The sequence below is a fragment of the Pyxicephalus adspersus genome, chromosome 7 (genome assembly GCF_032062135.1).
Source record: "Pyxicephalus adspersus chromosome 7, UCB_Pads_2.0, whole genome shotgun sequence".
Classification (NCBI taxonomy): domain Eukaryota; kingdom Metazoa; phylum Chordata; class Amphibia; order Anura; family Pyxicephalidae; genus Pyxicephalus; species Pyxicephalus adspersus.
In genome coordinates this window covers 6149821-6166239 of record NC_092864.1, presented here as the reverse complement: position 1 = coordinate 6166239, position 16419 = coordinate 6149821, and the positions used below count along the sequence as shown (strand labels likewise).

At 43.2% G+C, this 16419-nt stretch overlaps 1 protein-coding gene across 2 annotated transcripts; it reads left to right on the top strand.

Moving 5' to 3' along the window:
• The first annotated feature begins 49 nt into the window (after positions 1 to 49).
• LOC140334983 (NFATC2-interacting protein-like) lies at positions 50 to 14834 on the top strand. Of its 2 annotated transcripts, XM_072417303.1 has the most exons (10): positions 50 to 179; positions 1724 to 1831; positions 1954 to 2041; positions 4398 to 4512; positions 4972 to 5073; positions 5652 to 5814; positions 7516 to 7660; positions 7875 to 7996; positions 8584 to 8778; positions 14542 to 14834. In XM_072417303.1, exons 1-9 carry the CDS (start codon positions 153 to 155, stop codon positions 8737 to 8739), a joined length of 1026 nt encoding a protein of 341 aa, XP_072273404.1. In that variant the 5' UTR covers positions 50 to 152; the 3' UTR covers positions 8740 to 8778; positions 14542 to 14834. The 2 variants fall into 2 exon arrangements, with proteins under 2 accessions (XP_072273404.1, XP_072273403.1); XM_072417302.1 differs by lacking the exon at positions 14542 to 14834 and having other exon boundaries at positions 8584 to 11510.
• Positions 14835 to 16419: the final 1585 nt, after the last annotated feature.

Below are 16419 nucleotides of genomic sequence, written 5' to 3'. Positions count from 1 at the left end.
CCATGCCGCTTCCTGTCATACGGAACTACATCTCCCGTCATGCCCAGCGCGAAGAGAGGCGGCTCAACACTCGCAGCTTCCAATGAGTTGTCAGATCGGCAAGTGACGGTCGACAGGGCCAATCAGAGTAAAGTATAAATAACAGGCTAGAAATGGCGGAGAGAGTTGCGATTTGTGATGTGAGTATGAGGCGGGCTGTGCATTTGGCGGTCTTTACTTACCCGCATACACATGAGGTGCCAGGGACTGTGTTTTCCACCTTAGAGCAGCACTTCTGAAGTGGGTGCTGAAGGGTCATGTGACCTGTACCAACTTGGTGTTGGGTCCAGGTCACGTGACCCTGATTCCCAGGACCTTCATGGGGGTCTCAGGAGCTCTCCCCATCCTAATTTTATATTCTGGGACTTCTTATTCAGCCTTTGGCTCTTTCCTCTTTGTACAGAGGTTTCCATGGCGATGGCCCTGCTGGGCAGACTTCCAGTCACTTCCTGTCTTGGTGACCACACGGCTGTAATGGAGAACTGAAGTGTTTATAGCCAAAGCTTTTTATTTACCATGTAACAACATATTGGGGTGCGCTTTGCAATACTTTCCCATCGTCATGGCCAACATGGTGCTGGGCTTCTATTGGGGCCCCTTTATTCTTGTGTCCTCCCTCCCCCTTCTATTAAGGCCTTCTACTCTTTGGGGGCCCTCTATTGGGGCCCCTCATTTCTTCTTCCCTTGGCCAATCACAGGGCACCTTAGATTCTGTAAATGGCCAGTGATTGGCTTTGGGAAGACAGAAAGGTGGGGGACATATTAATTGAGAGCTCTGTTAGTGTTGGAAGCAATGGTGGCTGTAGCCAACACTGGGCCCCTTGGCCCCTGATCAAATTTGACTTTGGGCCCCTGTTGGCTGAGGATCTCCCGGGGCCCCTGTGCTGCACTCTGCACCTCCCTATGTCTGCCTCTGGTCAGACATCTACCGGCATTGTACTGTTCACGAAGGATAAACTACGAAGGCCAATTATAGTTATTAGTTTCCCCAAAACATACACATTTGATTCACTTTAAAAGTGTGTGAATTGAATTTACATATTTTATAATTGAATCCAATGCAAAAAACTTTTGAAATTTTTGGGTATTGAGTGAACGCATGTAATAATGGCTCCAGCTAAGGCAACAATGCATGCAGGATGGAGCACCAGCGACCTTTTATTGCCTCAGTGTTCAGATGGATTCACCAGGGTGTATATTCTGGTGTCTGGATGCTTGTAGTGCAAATGCTATGATAACAGGTGAAGGAAGACCCCACATGTGTGCAGAAAAGTGGGGGGGCTCTATAGCCACAAAGAGGGGCCCCGGTTTGGGGCTTCCTTACCCCAATGTTAGGGTGATTCCTCCTCAACAGGGTACAGCGTCCATCGCTGCAAATCCAACTGGTGATTGACAAATGGTCATCATTCACTGCCTGCATTCACCGAGCCTCTATATGGAACATTGTACGGCTGAGAGCTCCACCCAGTGCTTGATGATGGGTATAGCATACAGCCCAGCGGCTGATAACTAATGCCCGGGGTGTTTATTAGGGAAGCCCGCCATGGGGTACAATTGGCAATGTTTTTGTTACTTTGCTTTGGAATGAACTTGACACCTGATCACCAATCCCACTCGCCAGTCTTTATTCATTCTCTGTGAATGGATTTGTCACATATTTGATTTATGTCTTTCTTTTTGGCAGGGTGATGACAGCAGTGACAGCGATGTTGCTGTTGTGCTGCCCAAGAAACCCAAACGCCGCAGGATCCTCCCGGGAACGGCCCCCATCGTGGCCGTGTACTCCAATAAGGTACGATGCCGCTCCGTTCTGCAGCACTGACCGGGTATTTTTTTATATATCCACCCGGATTTGAGCTTTAATACCCCCGATTATACAAGGCTCTAATCCTTCATTTTTTTGCTTCTCTGCAGGTGAACAGTTCTTTGAAACTTCTCCCGGATGATGTCAGCACCGTGGCCGAAATGGAGAAAGAGCTGCAGAAAAAACAGGGATGTGAAGGTACGTCCAGTCATGTGACCAGAGCGGGGGCTGAAGAGAATTATGCCAAATTTAGTAATCCCCTTAATAGATGTAAAGTGGAACCAAGTCCATTGAAGAGCCAATCTAGATGTCAGCCATCGTATACAGGAAGACGATGGTGATATGACAGGTAAGTATCCTGGGTTTGGTTCCACTTTAAAAACCAATGTGGGATTTGGTTTGCTAGGAAACATTGAAAACATAAGAATCAATCTTAGATCTGCTTTAAGGAGCAAAATCAGTCATCACCCAAAAATTTTCTGATGATAGTACTGCTTGTTCCCTGATGTTATTCTCATACTGACTTTCAAGGATCTCATTGCAGTGTAAAGGATTGGCAGGTAATCCTCCAGCCTTCTGGGATGTCACATATTTCCGGAGGCTGCGATATTCTGCACAGGACCGCCAAATCATTCTTGCTGCAATAAGAACCTCATTCAAAGATAGAACCCCCCCCCCAACTTTATATTTTGCTGAGATTCTGACAACCGAAATTTCCCCATTTATTGACTGCGACTGTGCTAAGGTCAGAGATGGTTCCATAGAAGTCCACGTGACTGCAATACAGATATCTGATGTGGAGTTGGAATGTTAAGGGTGAATGCTGGCTGATGAAGAAAACACAGGGAGCTGACCTCCTTTTATTAAGTGTGATGTGCAGGAATCTTAAAAAACTATTTTAAAATTTCTGCAAAGGAGAGGAAATTCTGGCCTTGTCCACACATTCTCCCCTTTGCTCTATTTTGGGCTAGAATCCCCCAACCTACAAAGTTAGTTGGCCCTCACACTGGCCCCTGCATCCTTAATTTTTCTTGTAGGGGCCACAGGCAATTAAAGTTCCAGATGCGGTTCCTGTTCCAGGGCCTATTAATATTATTAAACAGGATTTATATAGCGCCAACATATTAGGCATCGCTGTACATAAGATAGGGGTAGATAAATGATAGTTACAGTTATGGAGGAGAGGACCCTGCCCCGAAGAGCTTACAATCTGGGAGGTGGGGGAAGTCTCACAATAGGAGGGGAGATATGGAGTGATGGTTTTAAAAGACAGAAGAAGACGGGTAGGCAAGTATGGAAAAAGTGTGTTTTGAGTGTTCTTTTAATTGAGTAGAATGTATGAGCAAGCCAAATGGTATGAGAAAGACCATTCCAGAGAATCGGGACAGCTCTAGAAAAGTCTTGGAGCCGTTTGTGTGATGAGGTTATGAGTGAGGAAGTCATTAGTAGGTCATTGGAGGAGCGGAGAGAGCGGCTGGGAAGTATTTTTTTAACCATGTCAGAAATGTAAGTGGGACAATAACTGTGGAGGGATTTGAAGGCAAAGCACAGGAGCTTAAATTTGATTCTAAGGTGAAATGGAAGCCAATGGAGAGAACTACAAAGAGATGCAGCGGAAGAGGAGCGGAGGGAAGGATGGATGAGTCTGGCTGCAGCATTCATAATAGATTGTAGAGGAGAGAGTCGGGTTAGTGGAATGCCAGTGAGGAGGATGTTACAGTAGTCCAGACAAGAGATAAGAGCGTGTACAAGGAGTTGGTGAAAGTGACAGGACCTGGAAATGTTCTGAATATGGGGGGTAAATGAGAGGGCAGAATCAAAAGTGACGCCAAGAAAATGTGCCTGAGGAGAGGGCCAAATAACAGTGTTGTTAACATTTAGATATATGTCAGGGGAGATTTGGCATTTGAGGGGGGGATGATGATGAGTTCTGTTTTATCCAGTTTGAGATTCAGGAATCGGTCAGACATCCATGATGAGATGGCTGACCGGCAGCATGAGACCTTATCCAGGACTGAGGGAGACAGGTCAGGGGTGGACAGATAGATCTGAGTGTCATCAGCATACAGATGTAAGCCAAAGGAGGATATGAGACTACCGAGAGAGGAGGTGTACAGAGAAAAGAGAAAGAGATGGTAAACAGAACATTGAGAAACAAGTGGCAGGACAGGAGGTATATACATGATTTTTTATTTTAAATCTAAAGTGAGACAACATGATCAGCTCTCCTCTAATCTGAGCCCTCTAGCTCCAATATCAACTCTGGAGCTTCAATGGCTGCTCCCATGCACAGCTTGGCATTGGTTGCTGGCTACTGCTGACTCCCCTGCAGCTGCAGAGACTGAACCCCTATGCAGGAGTCACTTCACCTGGCCATTCAGGAAGGCCGAAGATCCCGATGGGAGTACCTGCAATGGAATAGTGTGGTTGCATTGTTGGAATAATATCTGCTGTTCCTGTAAAAGGAAATGACACAAGTCTTAATTTGTATGTTACTTATATGTTTGCATAGACTGTACAAAGCACCCCAATAATTTAATATTTGTCCTTGCAGACCTTCAGAATGAAGCCGTTGAAGCCCCTCTGCCTGCCATTGTGCCAGCGCCTCACTCTGTAACATCAGACACGGAGGATGCAGACAGCCAGGAGCCCCAACCAACACGTGAAAGGTGATTGCCGATTGTTAGATATTCATGCAAGATTTACATGTTTCTGGTATTGGCACCACATTTATATCATTGGACCTCCGTGCCATGTTCTAGAACTGTAAATCTTTCCTGATTTCCCAACATTGTGTTCTGTGTGGGTTACCTTCCTGATATGGGGTGGCTTCTGTGCAAGCATGGAGCGATCTGCTTGTAGGGGTACGAGATCTCCAATCCAGAAATATTTTCCTATGTGATTAGTTCACTGATTGGCAGCTGTCCTTATTGGAGCATGGAGATTGATGGTTATAATGAATGGGAAGCTCAGTGGCCTCTGCAGTGCTGGGTTCCAGGTTCGAATCTCAGCCTGGACACTACTAATTGGCTTCCCCCAAAATATTGTGGGGGTTGTGTTTTTTGAATTGCAAATTGAATAAGTTTTACCGTTGTTAAATGTTGCTTTTTTTTTTGTACTCATTACAGTATACGCAACTCGTCTCCCTCACCGCCTCCTTCTCCGAACACCCCAGTAGGAAAAAAAGGAGGAACAAAAGGAAGGCAGTGTGGCCTGAACCGTAAAATAAGGTACAGTGTGTGTAGTACAAGCAGCATCATTGGTCTCTGTGATCAAGGAATCTCTGCAGCATGCGTTAATAGAGCCTGGTCAGATGTCCCTGTATTTTCCTTACCACAGGAGGCCATTGAAAACTTTGCCTCCCTGCTAGATGGCGCTCTTGTCTTTTGGTTAGCAGCATCATTCAGCTCATTTACTCTGAGCAGATATAAAGTTATTATTTATTAAAGTGGATATAAAGTTTGTGAATGAGCAGCCTTTTCTTTCCTACCTGAACATACCCACCTACCTGATAGTTCCCTTAAGCTGTCACTGTAATTGCTGCAGCTGCCAGGACTGAATGAACTCCTGCACAGGGGTTATGTCACCCTTGCTTGGCCAATCAATATGGCTAAAGCACTAAACAAGGAAAATGGCGGCTCGGAACCAATGTCAGGTGGGTATACCCAGGGTGTGATCAAGTTATGGAGCTTTGGAGAAGATGGGTGGGTTACGTTCATTTTAAAGGACATCTATTCCTTTTTATATATAACAAATTCACAATTTTATTCTCCATTGCATTGCTAATACTTTCCTTCTGTGTGGTCAGGAAGATGGAAGCCTGCCTGCTAGATCTGGGCACTGTCCTTTCCCCACAGCGCAAGTACGTTTCTGAGGACAACGATGTGATTATGGTGGGGACCAGCACGGTGCCGGAACTGACCATAAAAGTGCGTCGTAGGGGGAAGATCTTCCGTATAAACATCCGCATGGTAAGCAGCTTCTGAATGCTCAACACAGGCATTATTTATGTATAATTTTTGGCCTGTTAAAGAGGAGCTTACACTCTAATTGCCTTACCTATGACAGTTTAATCAAGTAAGGAATAGCTTGGGAAAGCTGCCTAATCTTCCAATATGGTCTTATATAGCAGAGGAAAAGACTTGGTACAGGGGCAGAATCTGCCTGGTAAACTTTGAACATGGAGAACAGTCTCCTAAATATCCCCCCAACCCCTCTAATTTTTGATTCTCTGTCCATAGTGAGACTTCACCCAAAAAACAATTGTAAGACTTTCTTCTTGGATATTTAGGCGATAACAGATAAGTCTTACCTGTTGAGCCTACCAGTGCTTATAATATTGCTTTCTTTATGTGATGGGGCTGTAAATTGAACTGCAGCTGCCCTGAATTGCCACCACGTTTATGTGAATGGGTCGTGGGTTACTCCTCATCCTAGAAGTGTTGACCTAACACAAATGTGGCGTGTTGTACCTTTGCAATGTAAGGAATCTAGGGGGGAAAAAATATACATTGATGCCCCACATAACATCACGCTGCCTATTCCTGAAAATGTTCATATAGATGGATGGGGATATGGATACAGATATGGGGGGGGATATGGGTATAGATTGGTATTTGGACATGTGTGTAGTGTCTTCCAGGTCCAAGTGTTTCAATGGCAGTAGTTGATTTGTTTGAGGAAACCTTGGATTCCCTGATTTATAAATGGCGCGCTGGACTTGTAGATGTTGCATGGATTGTACTTTTTGCCCTCACATGCAGTAGTGATGTAGCTTGTAATAGTGTTCCAACGAATCAAACGTTTTTTCAGTTGTCTTGAATTTCTAAATAAAGTAATAAGAATTCAGATCTAGAGGTAGAGTGGGCAAACCTCATCCTCACCCGTCTTCAATATTCACCCGCCTTTGCGAAGGCTTGAGGGTTTATTTTCAACCCAAGGATAAATGTAATATATTGATAGTTCTTGGATGTGGTGGGGTTGGGTTTCTTTAGGCTTTTTCCTGAACATCGAGTGACCCTTCCAATAATGTCTTTCCCTGTCCTAGGAAATAACACTTAGGCTACGTACACACGTCAGATGATTCTTGTCTGATTATCGCTTCAACGCTGATATCTGAGGAGAATCTGACGTGTGTACAGCACTAGTCCAATTTCATTTATGGATCTGTCCAGCCAGATCCAGGAATAATCGTAATACAAGTTAAAGGGAGGAGAGCACAGCAGGGTGCCGCTCTGTGATTCTCCTCCCCTTTCCATAGGGCTGAATGGTGCTATGTACAACACTCATTCATGCATCGTGCAGTCTTTTGTCATTGGAAAGGCTTGTGAAAGATCATTATTAAAGGTGTGTACGCAGCCTTGGTGTACTATATCTATGGAGTAGAACCCCACCCCCTCTGTGCTGAAAACATTGACAGTCTCTGAACTACAATCAGCTCCTTATGTCTTATAATGTGGAAGAGTAGACAGGAAATCCCACCCTTTAGATTTTGAAGGGGAATTAGCAGAATCCTTTTCACTTCTCCAAAAAGAGGTTACATTTATTAGTAGTAAATTGATGAGGACAAAATGAGCAGATTAGTTGATTAAATAAACTTTAAGATATCCCTGAAATGATTGGTTCATTGTAGAGGTAATACATTTTCTTTTCTTTTTTTTTTTTACTTTTAGACAGACCCATTGCAGCGTCTGGTGGAGCTTGTGGCCTCGCACGTTGAAGTGGAGCCTTCACAAATCTTGCTGCTTCGGGGAGACGAGGAGCTGAATACCAAGGAGACCGCAAAATCCTTGAACCTAACAGTGGCTGATATAATAGGTAACCATGCTCAACCAGGATATGTTTAAGCTGGGTGGTAAGAAATTGTAGGCGGGTGGCATTCCGGTATTGTGACCCAACTCCTCAGTAATCACCCAAAAACAGCCGGGTGGTTGCTGAAAAGTGCCAGGTTGTGCGCTCAACTAAAAGGGGCTAGGGAGAACATTTCATGACAAGATGGGTTTGCTGTAATATGAAAACTTTTTCTCTGCAGACTGCATGGTTCTGTCTTCTTCGGATGAACAGGGAGCTGATGCAGAGCACACGGAGGAAAAGATTTGCCTGAAGGTGCAGGGAAAGGATAAACAGTCCCAGCTCACCGTCACAATTGGCAAGGTAAGGGATTATTAAAAAGTGGTAGAAAAGAGGTTTGAGGCAGGAGTTATCAATACATAATTTATATTTTTTATATACTTCAGATTCATACAAAATTATAATAGAACATAAATGTAAATTATATCCCTAGTATTGTGTTTTTGTTTTTGTTTTACAGAACTAGGATATTTTAGTCTAGACAGTCATACACTAACAATGGTGAAATATATAAATATATATATATATCCGTATTGTCGGTCCCAACATGTTTCACCACAGTTGGGCTTCTTCAGGTGTACAATACTGTAAATGAGCTGTTCGGTCTATAGTTTAGGGTAAGAGATTAATATATAGGAACAATGATACAATCTCATTTATTGGTGATCCATGTGAAGAATATCCTGGCATAGCAAGGCTGATCTCCTACGGTTTTTCCTCCCTGAACTGCTAAAATCAAAGCTATAATCTCCAGAGGCAGTGATTTGGCACCGTTGTCCTTTATCTCCATGATATAATTTACAACCATGACAAATAGTTTCTATGACATTGACATATTTGCAGTTGGGGCTGTTATATAATCATTGGTTTTTTTGTTTTTTTATATACAGAACGAACCCTTGAAGTCTCTGATGGACCAATACAAGACTGCCATGGGGCTCTCCAAGAAGGTTTGCTTCATGTTTGAAGGGATGAAACTTAAAGCACAAAACACAGCTGAACAGCTTGGCTTGGAAAGTGATGACATCATTGAGGCCTGGACATGACAGGACTTCTGTTTTCCTGAATCCACTTGTACTACTCAGGTATTCGGAAAAAACATGGAAGCTCCTATTTTCCATCCAGTGTGTAGATTAGGACTGCTGCCTTCCATTCAATGACACCCAAGGAGTTATTTTCCTTATGTTTGGTGTTGCTATGCTTTGAAGCGCATTTTTTGAACTCAACATACTACTTGAGCTTTTTTAAATTGAAAAATATTAATTGTTTTTAGGACTTCTGGTCCTAGTGGAATCATATTGGATATTTCATACTCTGTGTGCTGGGTCAAGGTTCTGGGAAAAGCTGGGACCTTTCCAAAGAAGCCCAGTGTTCAACCCAGAATTTTTTTTCACAAGCTGGGTGGGAAAACTCTCAGTAACCTCCCAAAACAGCCCGGTGATTAGTGCTGGGTGATAGGCCCAGGTAAAAGGGGCCAGGGACAAAACTGAAGCCACACTTTGCTATGTTTGGCATTGCTGGGATGAATTGAAAGCAATAATACAGCCATGCAATCTTGCAAATGAATAGGGAACAATAAAACTATCAATTCTCCCGTAGAAGCCAGTATATGGACGCACAAAGCTTGTTTATTTTATAGTGTAGGGAAAGGTAAGGCCCTGTGTTACATCTGAACTGCTGTCTATGTTTTAGCTATAGGAGTTTGCCCCTCTTTCTCGGTGGCAATGGTCAGCAGTAGAAAGTGAAGAGAAATTCTAGATCTGTCATTTCCTGGTGAAAATCCATTACTGCCATTGAAGCACATGGACCTGGAAGATTCCCACCATGGAATGTTTGAGAGAATTAGGGGGGGAAAAAAAACTGGGGTTTCGTTTTTGCCAACTTCAAAATGTATTTTGTATTCAGGGATTGTAGTGAATTCGACTAACATTCATACACTTCAAAACGATCCATAGATTGATAACTCCCATTTCAAATATCAGGGGTAGTGCTGCTTTCGCACCTATACAGGAGAATCCTTGATTAAAATGAATAAAGCTGGTATAACATCTTGTTTTCACCCCATGGGTTTTGCCAATAGTCTTCTTCGGGGGATATATTGAGAGTGTTATAGTATTGTGATTGAAAGGATTATCCTATTGAAATGGATTTTCCATAGTAGATGATATAATGTCCAAGATATCCCAGGTTATTGTAATATTAGGTGCAACTGCAAAGCTGCTGTGTGGGACAGCCACGCAAAACAGATTTTTTTTTCTCTGATTTTGTACATTTGGGGGTCAGCAAAAAAAACTTAGCTATTTGGAGGAAAGTCTAGTAAGCAATGTTTGAGGGAATTTCTAATCCCCAGTTTTTACAAATGGAGGAATTTGAGTTGTCTAGGCAAAAGTTGTTGTTAAGGGGGATTCTCCGATATGGACAGCTGTTCATTTTCAATTCTCTGGGATGACCATTTTGTTCAAAGAGTCTGCACAGTGCCTGGTGCACCCTTAGGAAAGGAAGTGACTGGAAAAGACTTTATCAGGGGGTTTAACTCTTCCTGCTGACCACCATGCTTATCTACTATGTGTTGTGGGTAAAGGATCCCTTAAGACCTTAAGTTCTTCCAATGGGTTCCCTCATGTTAAAGTGGATTTAAGTTTAACATTTTTACCTTACATAAAAGGGTAGACAATCCTTTTATTTAAAGAAAAAAAAAACATTTTTTTAGCATGTTAAAGTGTGTAGCACCATATGTATGTCAAGCATCCCGGGAGATTCTTGGCTGCTCCCTCTGCACATGTGTCAGAACAAGGCATGTGCAGAAGGAGCAGCCAAGGAGCCCTTTCATTAATGGAAGAAAAAATTGCCGGTCTCATGCATGCGCAGTGAGTTTAATTCTGCTTTTAAAAATGCAATGAAAGGCTTCCCCTACATATAACAAGACATTCCCCATGTGCACTATCAGGTTCATACAGATACTGTGTGTCCATGTCTGCTGCTTTTATGTACAGAAGCCCCGGCTTCCCTGGGCTAAAGGAGCTGGCTCTGCTTCCAATCCTTAGCGCTCCCTAAGAGATAATGTGGCAATGTTAAAAGATGGTGGAAAAGCAGCCCACCCACCACGAATATAAAGGTTCAGATCATTAATTGGCATGGTGACTGTCTTTGTTTAAAGGTTGTGTGCATCAAAATTGTATTCCAATATCCCTGTGTGGCCATTTATTAGGTCTTGAACTTGTTGAGTATGTAGCCATGGCTGTAGATATAATATTATTAGGCTTCTCTATAATGCTCCTAATGATAACAGAGTCCCATATATTCCCTCCAGCTTGTACAACAATAACACAATCGATGTGGTTTTACCTGGCTGTTGCAGTGCTGGGGATAGAAATTGGGCCGCTTGTGCTAAGAGCGATACATTCATATAAATGGGGAGGGTTGTATTCCTTTTAAGCAAACCTGGTGTCTAAGTTCCAATCTATTGCCTGCTGCAAGATAATTGGCTTTTTTTTATTACCTTGTGGCTGATTTGTGACCTCATTTTACAATTTGGCTTTATTCTACAACCCTGCGGTCTCCATTCCTGGTAGCCAACATCGCCTATGCCCCCTCTGAACAACATGGCTGCCTCCTTTTAACATGACTGATCTTATCGCTTCATTCACTTTCACAAAGTTTGCTGCAAGTGCACAATATTTATTAAACCTGATTACTGCGTGACCTCTGGCATCCTAAAAGTGAATCCTATATTTTGTGTTAACATTTTTATATGTGTTTTCTTATGTTTGATTTTGTTTCCAATAAAATGCCGGTAATTAACTGGCCATTGGTGGTGTTTTGTGGGGTTTTTTTTTTATTTAGCGCTGCCACAGGAGGATTGCTGGAGAGGGCAGAGAATGGATCTAGAATGAAAATTCTAGAGCCAGTGAGGGGGGAAGTAGTGAAAATGGAGGAGGAATAGTCTGGTGCCAGGAACACAAAAGTGAATAAAGGTCAAGTCTGGATGTCTGTCTCTGGTGGAGGAGCCACCTCTGACCCTGCCCTTACCTTCCTCTGTCATTACATAGACAGGATTTTATTCCAGGTTGTGGTCTCAGGATTGACCCAACTTTCAGCAACCTTACAAAAACAGCTGGGTGGCACGCCCCACTAAAAGTGGCCCGGGAGAACATTGGACTTCAATCCAACAATATCTATAGACTTTCCTGGCAGTGCCAAACAAGGAAATAACCATTTACAGCTTGCAAGAGCGGTCAAACTTTCCAGCCACTCTATGGTATTGCTTGGCTTGGTTTAGTTTCTTCCCAGGTATTGGCAGCCTATGTGTGTGATAAGTAATGATTCTGAGATTATCTGAATGGATGTGCTGAGAAAAAGGTAAACTTATTGCGGAGGTGTACGTACCTACCTACTATTTAAAAGGGGCATCTGGGTACAGAAGGTGACCCTGAGTCCCAACTCTGAGAGTATCAAGCTCTGGGTCCCTCAATGGCCCTAGGAGAGCAGAGAAGGCAGCCACGTGGTTGATATGCCGCAGAAGTGTTCCCTTTGTTTGGGCTACCAGAAGCTACATGGGTGTTTAGGTATCTGAATGGCAGCTGCCAACCCAGGCTTCTCACAGATGACATTGGACTATCTCCCTTTATCACCATTTGTCTAATGGCCCCTATCTAAGCACCAAGGTGCGCGTTGAGATGTCATTCCTTCTCCTATGACAGTCTTCCATCTTGGCTTTTTTTTTTTTTAAAAAGTAGCTCCATTGGGTAGAAAAACTTGTCCCTTGTCCTTGCTGTATCTCTGGAAGCAGTGGTCTCTGATCCAACATACTGTCCAAGCCATAGATGGATCTCTCTTATCAGCAAAGCTCATGTTTCTTCTGTTTTGGAGAATGATAGCTCACTTAGCAGGTGCCGTGGTGAACCTTTGCAATGAGACCGCTGCTTACACAGGCACTGAGCGGTCCTTATTTGCTGCATACAGGCAGGGGCCAAGCTTTTTCACTCTGGGTGTGGGTGCTGTTGAAAGAAAACAAACTACATTTTGCACACCTTTTTGTTTTGATGCCCCTGCAATGTGTTGAGCTGATATATTTATAATATTATTATAGTGTAATTGTAACCCTTTCATGTAGTAAGCTTTTGGGGTTAACCCTCTCCTGGTGCAGTCTCTCACCTTGTTCTACTGTAAAGTTACAAGCGATGGCCATATTCTCCCCAGAAATGTTTTGTAAGCTGAATGGGAAGAAGCCATAGGTTGGGTTCAGCCTCTGTATTTTGACGCAACAGAAAGCAGCCCGGTGCTTAAAGGGGCCGAGGAGAACACTGCACCGGTTTATCACTGGTGAGGAGGAGACTAAGGAAATGCTGCTGTTATAATCTCAGCCAAGGCAAAGTCACTGAGCTAATAATACATACAACATAGGCAAACAGTGCACAAAGTATAATTATTTATTTTTTTGTGGTGTTACCAAAAATCTTTGGAAAGTCTCGGACCAGTCCTGCTTTTTCCTTTCGTGTTGGATTAGGAGGTCAGAGTTTGGTTCAGCTCCTTGGCCGGCGACCGAATACTTTGTGCTGCTCGTCTGTAGAGAGAAAGAAAGACTTTATTATTATAAAATATTAGTAAACAGGATTTTTTATAGCACCAACATATAACACTGCTGTACAATAAATAAGGATTGCAAACGACAGACAGATACAGACAGTGACACAGGAGGAGGAGAGGACCCTGCCCCGCAGAGCTTACAATCTAAGAGGTGGGGGAAGTATCACACAATAGGAGGGAGATATTTAATGGTGGGTGAGTAGTGAGGGTTTAGGAGACAGAAGAAGACGGGTAGGTGAGGGTGAAGCGTTGGGTTTTGAGGGCTCTTTTAAATGAGCAAAAAGGAGCAAGCCCTATTGGACGAGGAAGACCATTCCAGAGAGTTGGGGCAGCTCTAGAAAAGTCTTGGAGCCGTGCGTGTGAGGAGGTTATGAGTGAGGAAGTCATTAGTAGGACATTGGAGGAGTGGAGAGAGCGGCTGGAGGAGTATTTTTCTATCAGGTCAGAAAGGTAAGTGGGACAAGAACTGTGGAGGGATTTGAAAGCAAAGGAGATGAATTTGATTTAAATTGAAGCAACTACAAATAGAGGCAGAAAAGAGGAGAGCGGGGAATTTGTGAGGATTTTAGGTGACAGAAGACGACAGGCCCTTGAAATTATTTGGAGTATATAATATAAAAGTTTATGGTGAAAAATACATTTCAAGAAACTTGCATGTAAGGACCACACCGGGGATTCTACCATTGCAGATATATCACCACCAGCAGCAGTGTCAGGGCTCTACATCCTGCTCCCTTGCTGCTCCTTAATGCTGCAAAATTGATTTTAGCAATGGAGCAGCAAAGTCACTGATATGCAGGAAGCCTCTGAGCGATCGTGATACTTGTGCCACGGCACTGAAATGAGAGTTCATGTTTACCTTTTGCACTCCGTCTGCATTGCTGATCCTCATTCTGTTAAAGAATAATTGTCTGCTGCACCCTGACCCCTTTAGCAACATTGACCGCCTGCGTCCCTTGCTTTGGTTCCTCTCTATTACTAGAACACACAGCAGTGCAACATTTCTATATACACAGGGCTCTATTTATAAATGATCCTATTGTGTGTAAATTCTCCCATCTACTAGATTGTAAGCTCTTCGGGGCAGGGTCCTCTCCTCCTGTATTACTGTCTGTATTAGTCTATCATTTGCAATCCCTATTTAATGTACAGCGCTGCATAATATGCATAATAATATGTTGGTGCTATAGAAATCCTGTTTAATAATAATAATAAATTCTGTCAATTTGCTCATATTATTCCTTTATTTCCTATTCTGACAGATATGCACTTTTGAAGATTGGCCACTAGGTGGCAGGACGAGTCATTGTTTTAATAGGACTGAAATGGAGAAGTGTAGAGAGATTCGACCATCATTTCAGATGAATGGACTGGGGGAATAATTTATAAATAGAGCCCAAAGATTGCTGAATGATCTGGGATTTGACACTTTAATAAAATAACTGGACTCCGAAGATCCCCTGCTGTTCTCTAAAGTATTTGACATGCTGCAGTTTGGTGTAAAACCTGTAAAAATGCCAGAAAGCGTCACGTTCCTCATGCAGCAGCAGATTGAGGTTCACTTGGGGTTGATAATCTAAAAAAATTTATGTCAGCTATAAAGAATTTTTAAAAAGTGTGACTTACCTAAACCAATGGGAAGCCATCCCTGGATTTTTACCGACGCCGATTCCTGCAGGAATAGAAGAAGCAGATGATCTGAGTTTTGGTGTCTGCAGAAAGCAGTAAAGCCCGGTCATTGGCCAGAAAAAGGGAAACCGATGACCAGTGCTGCATTCAACCAATTCTAACAGCAGCTGTCCCATTGGGGTATTGGCCTTGGTGCGGAGCTCCCTCCTGAGGTTACTCCATGGGTGCTTCATGCATATGGGGGTCATCAGGACAGAAATTTGTCAATTATTGTAAGCCCAGTGCTGAGGTTCCAGAATGCTGTGCTGTATATAAACCTCCATGGTGCCTCCGTCAGGTAGGTACACCCAGTAATGTCTAAACTTAATCCAAAAAGTGAATCCCTGGGCTTGCTTTATGGCTTTTCCCATTATTGGTTCATCCAACGCTGCACATATTTTGAAAAATCAGGTTTTAGCGCTATTTATAAATGATTGCTCTGTCAACTCACTTTCGAATTGCTCATAATATTCGCTTACACAGGTGGCATTTCATATTGTGACAGTTGTACACTTTTGTGACTGGCCACTAGATGGCAGAACGAGTCATCGTTTTAATTAGCAAATGAAAGAATACGCCTAGAGGTGTGAACATCTGTCATCAAATTTCATAATTGGCCCAAAATGTTTTATAGAACCCCCATGTGACAACACTGGGGCCTGCCAATTGGTTGTCAAATCACCATAATGTGTAAAGGTGAGGGCATGGCCATGGGTCCCGCCATGTCTCCAAGAAACAAATATATATTGGGAGGATTGAGATTGTGGATAGGCACATTAAATGTAAGGGCCTCTATTATATTCTCCATTTATTTAAGAGAACATTACATTGGGGAAAGCACAAGTTGAAAATAATCCTGCTAATATACGCACACATGTGTGTAATCCCCCCGCGTTATGATTTACACAGAAGCCTGCACTGTTAGATATTTAGCTTAGTTTCATTGCACAGTTCTGTCAGTCAAACACTGTAGGCACGCTGACAGGAGGAGACATGCTGATGTCCCTTTGTACATTGAATAGGAGGTCAATGACCAAATGGCACTGCAGAAATGTGAAGTGGCCATACGATGCAGATTGGCAGGGGTCCATAGTTTACAAGGATGACCGAGCAGAATTAGAGGAAAGACATTTCTTGTGTGTTTCAGCTGTCCAGCTCTTTCCCTAGAAATCAGCTCTATGCATAGGTACTGCAGTCCTACTTACCTCTTAGGTATCTCTGGCCAACCAGGTGCTGGGCATTCGGGTAGCCCAGGTGGGCGTAGAAATGGGTGACGTGGAAATGGAAATTCTCATAGCAGATCCAGATATAGAGTAAGAGAAAGACCGAGCCAGATACAGCCAGGAGCTGGGGGGAGGTGCAGACTGTTATTTATATTATTCATTTTTATATAGCTCTGACATATACCGCAGTGCTGTACAGAGAACACTGAGCCAGTCCCATCAGTCTCTGTACAGAGGAGCTGACACTCT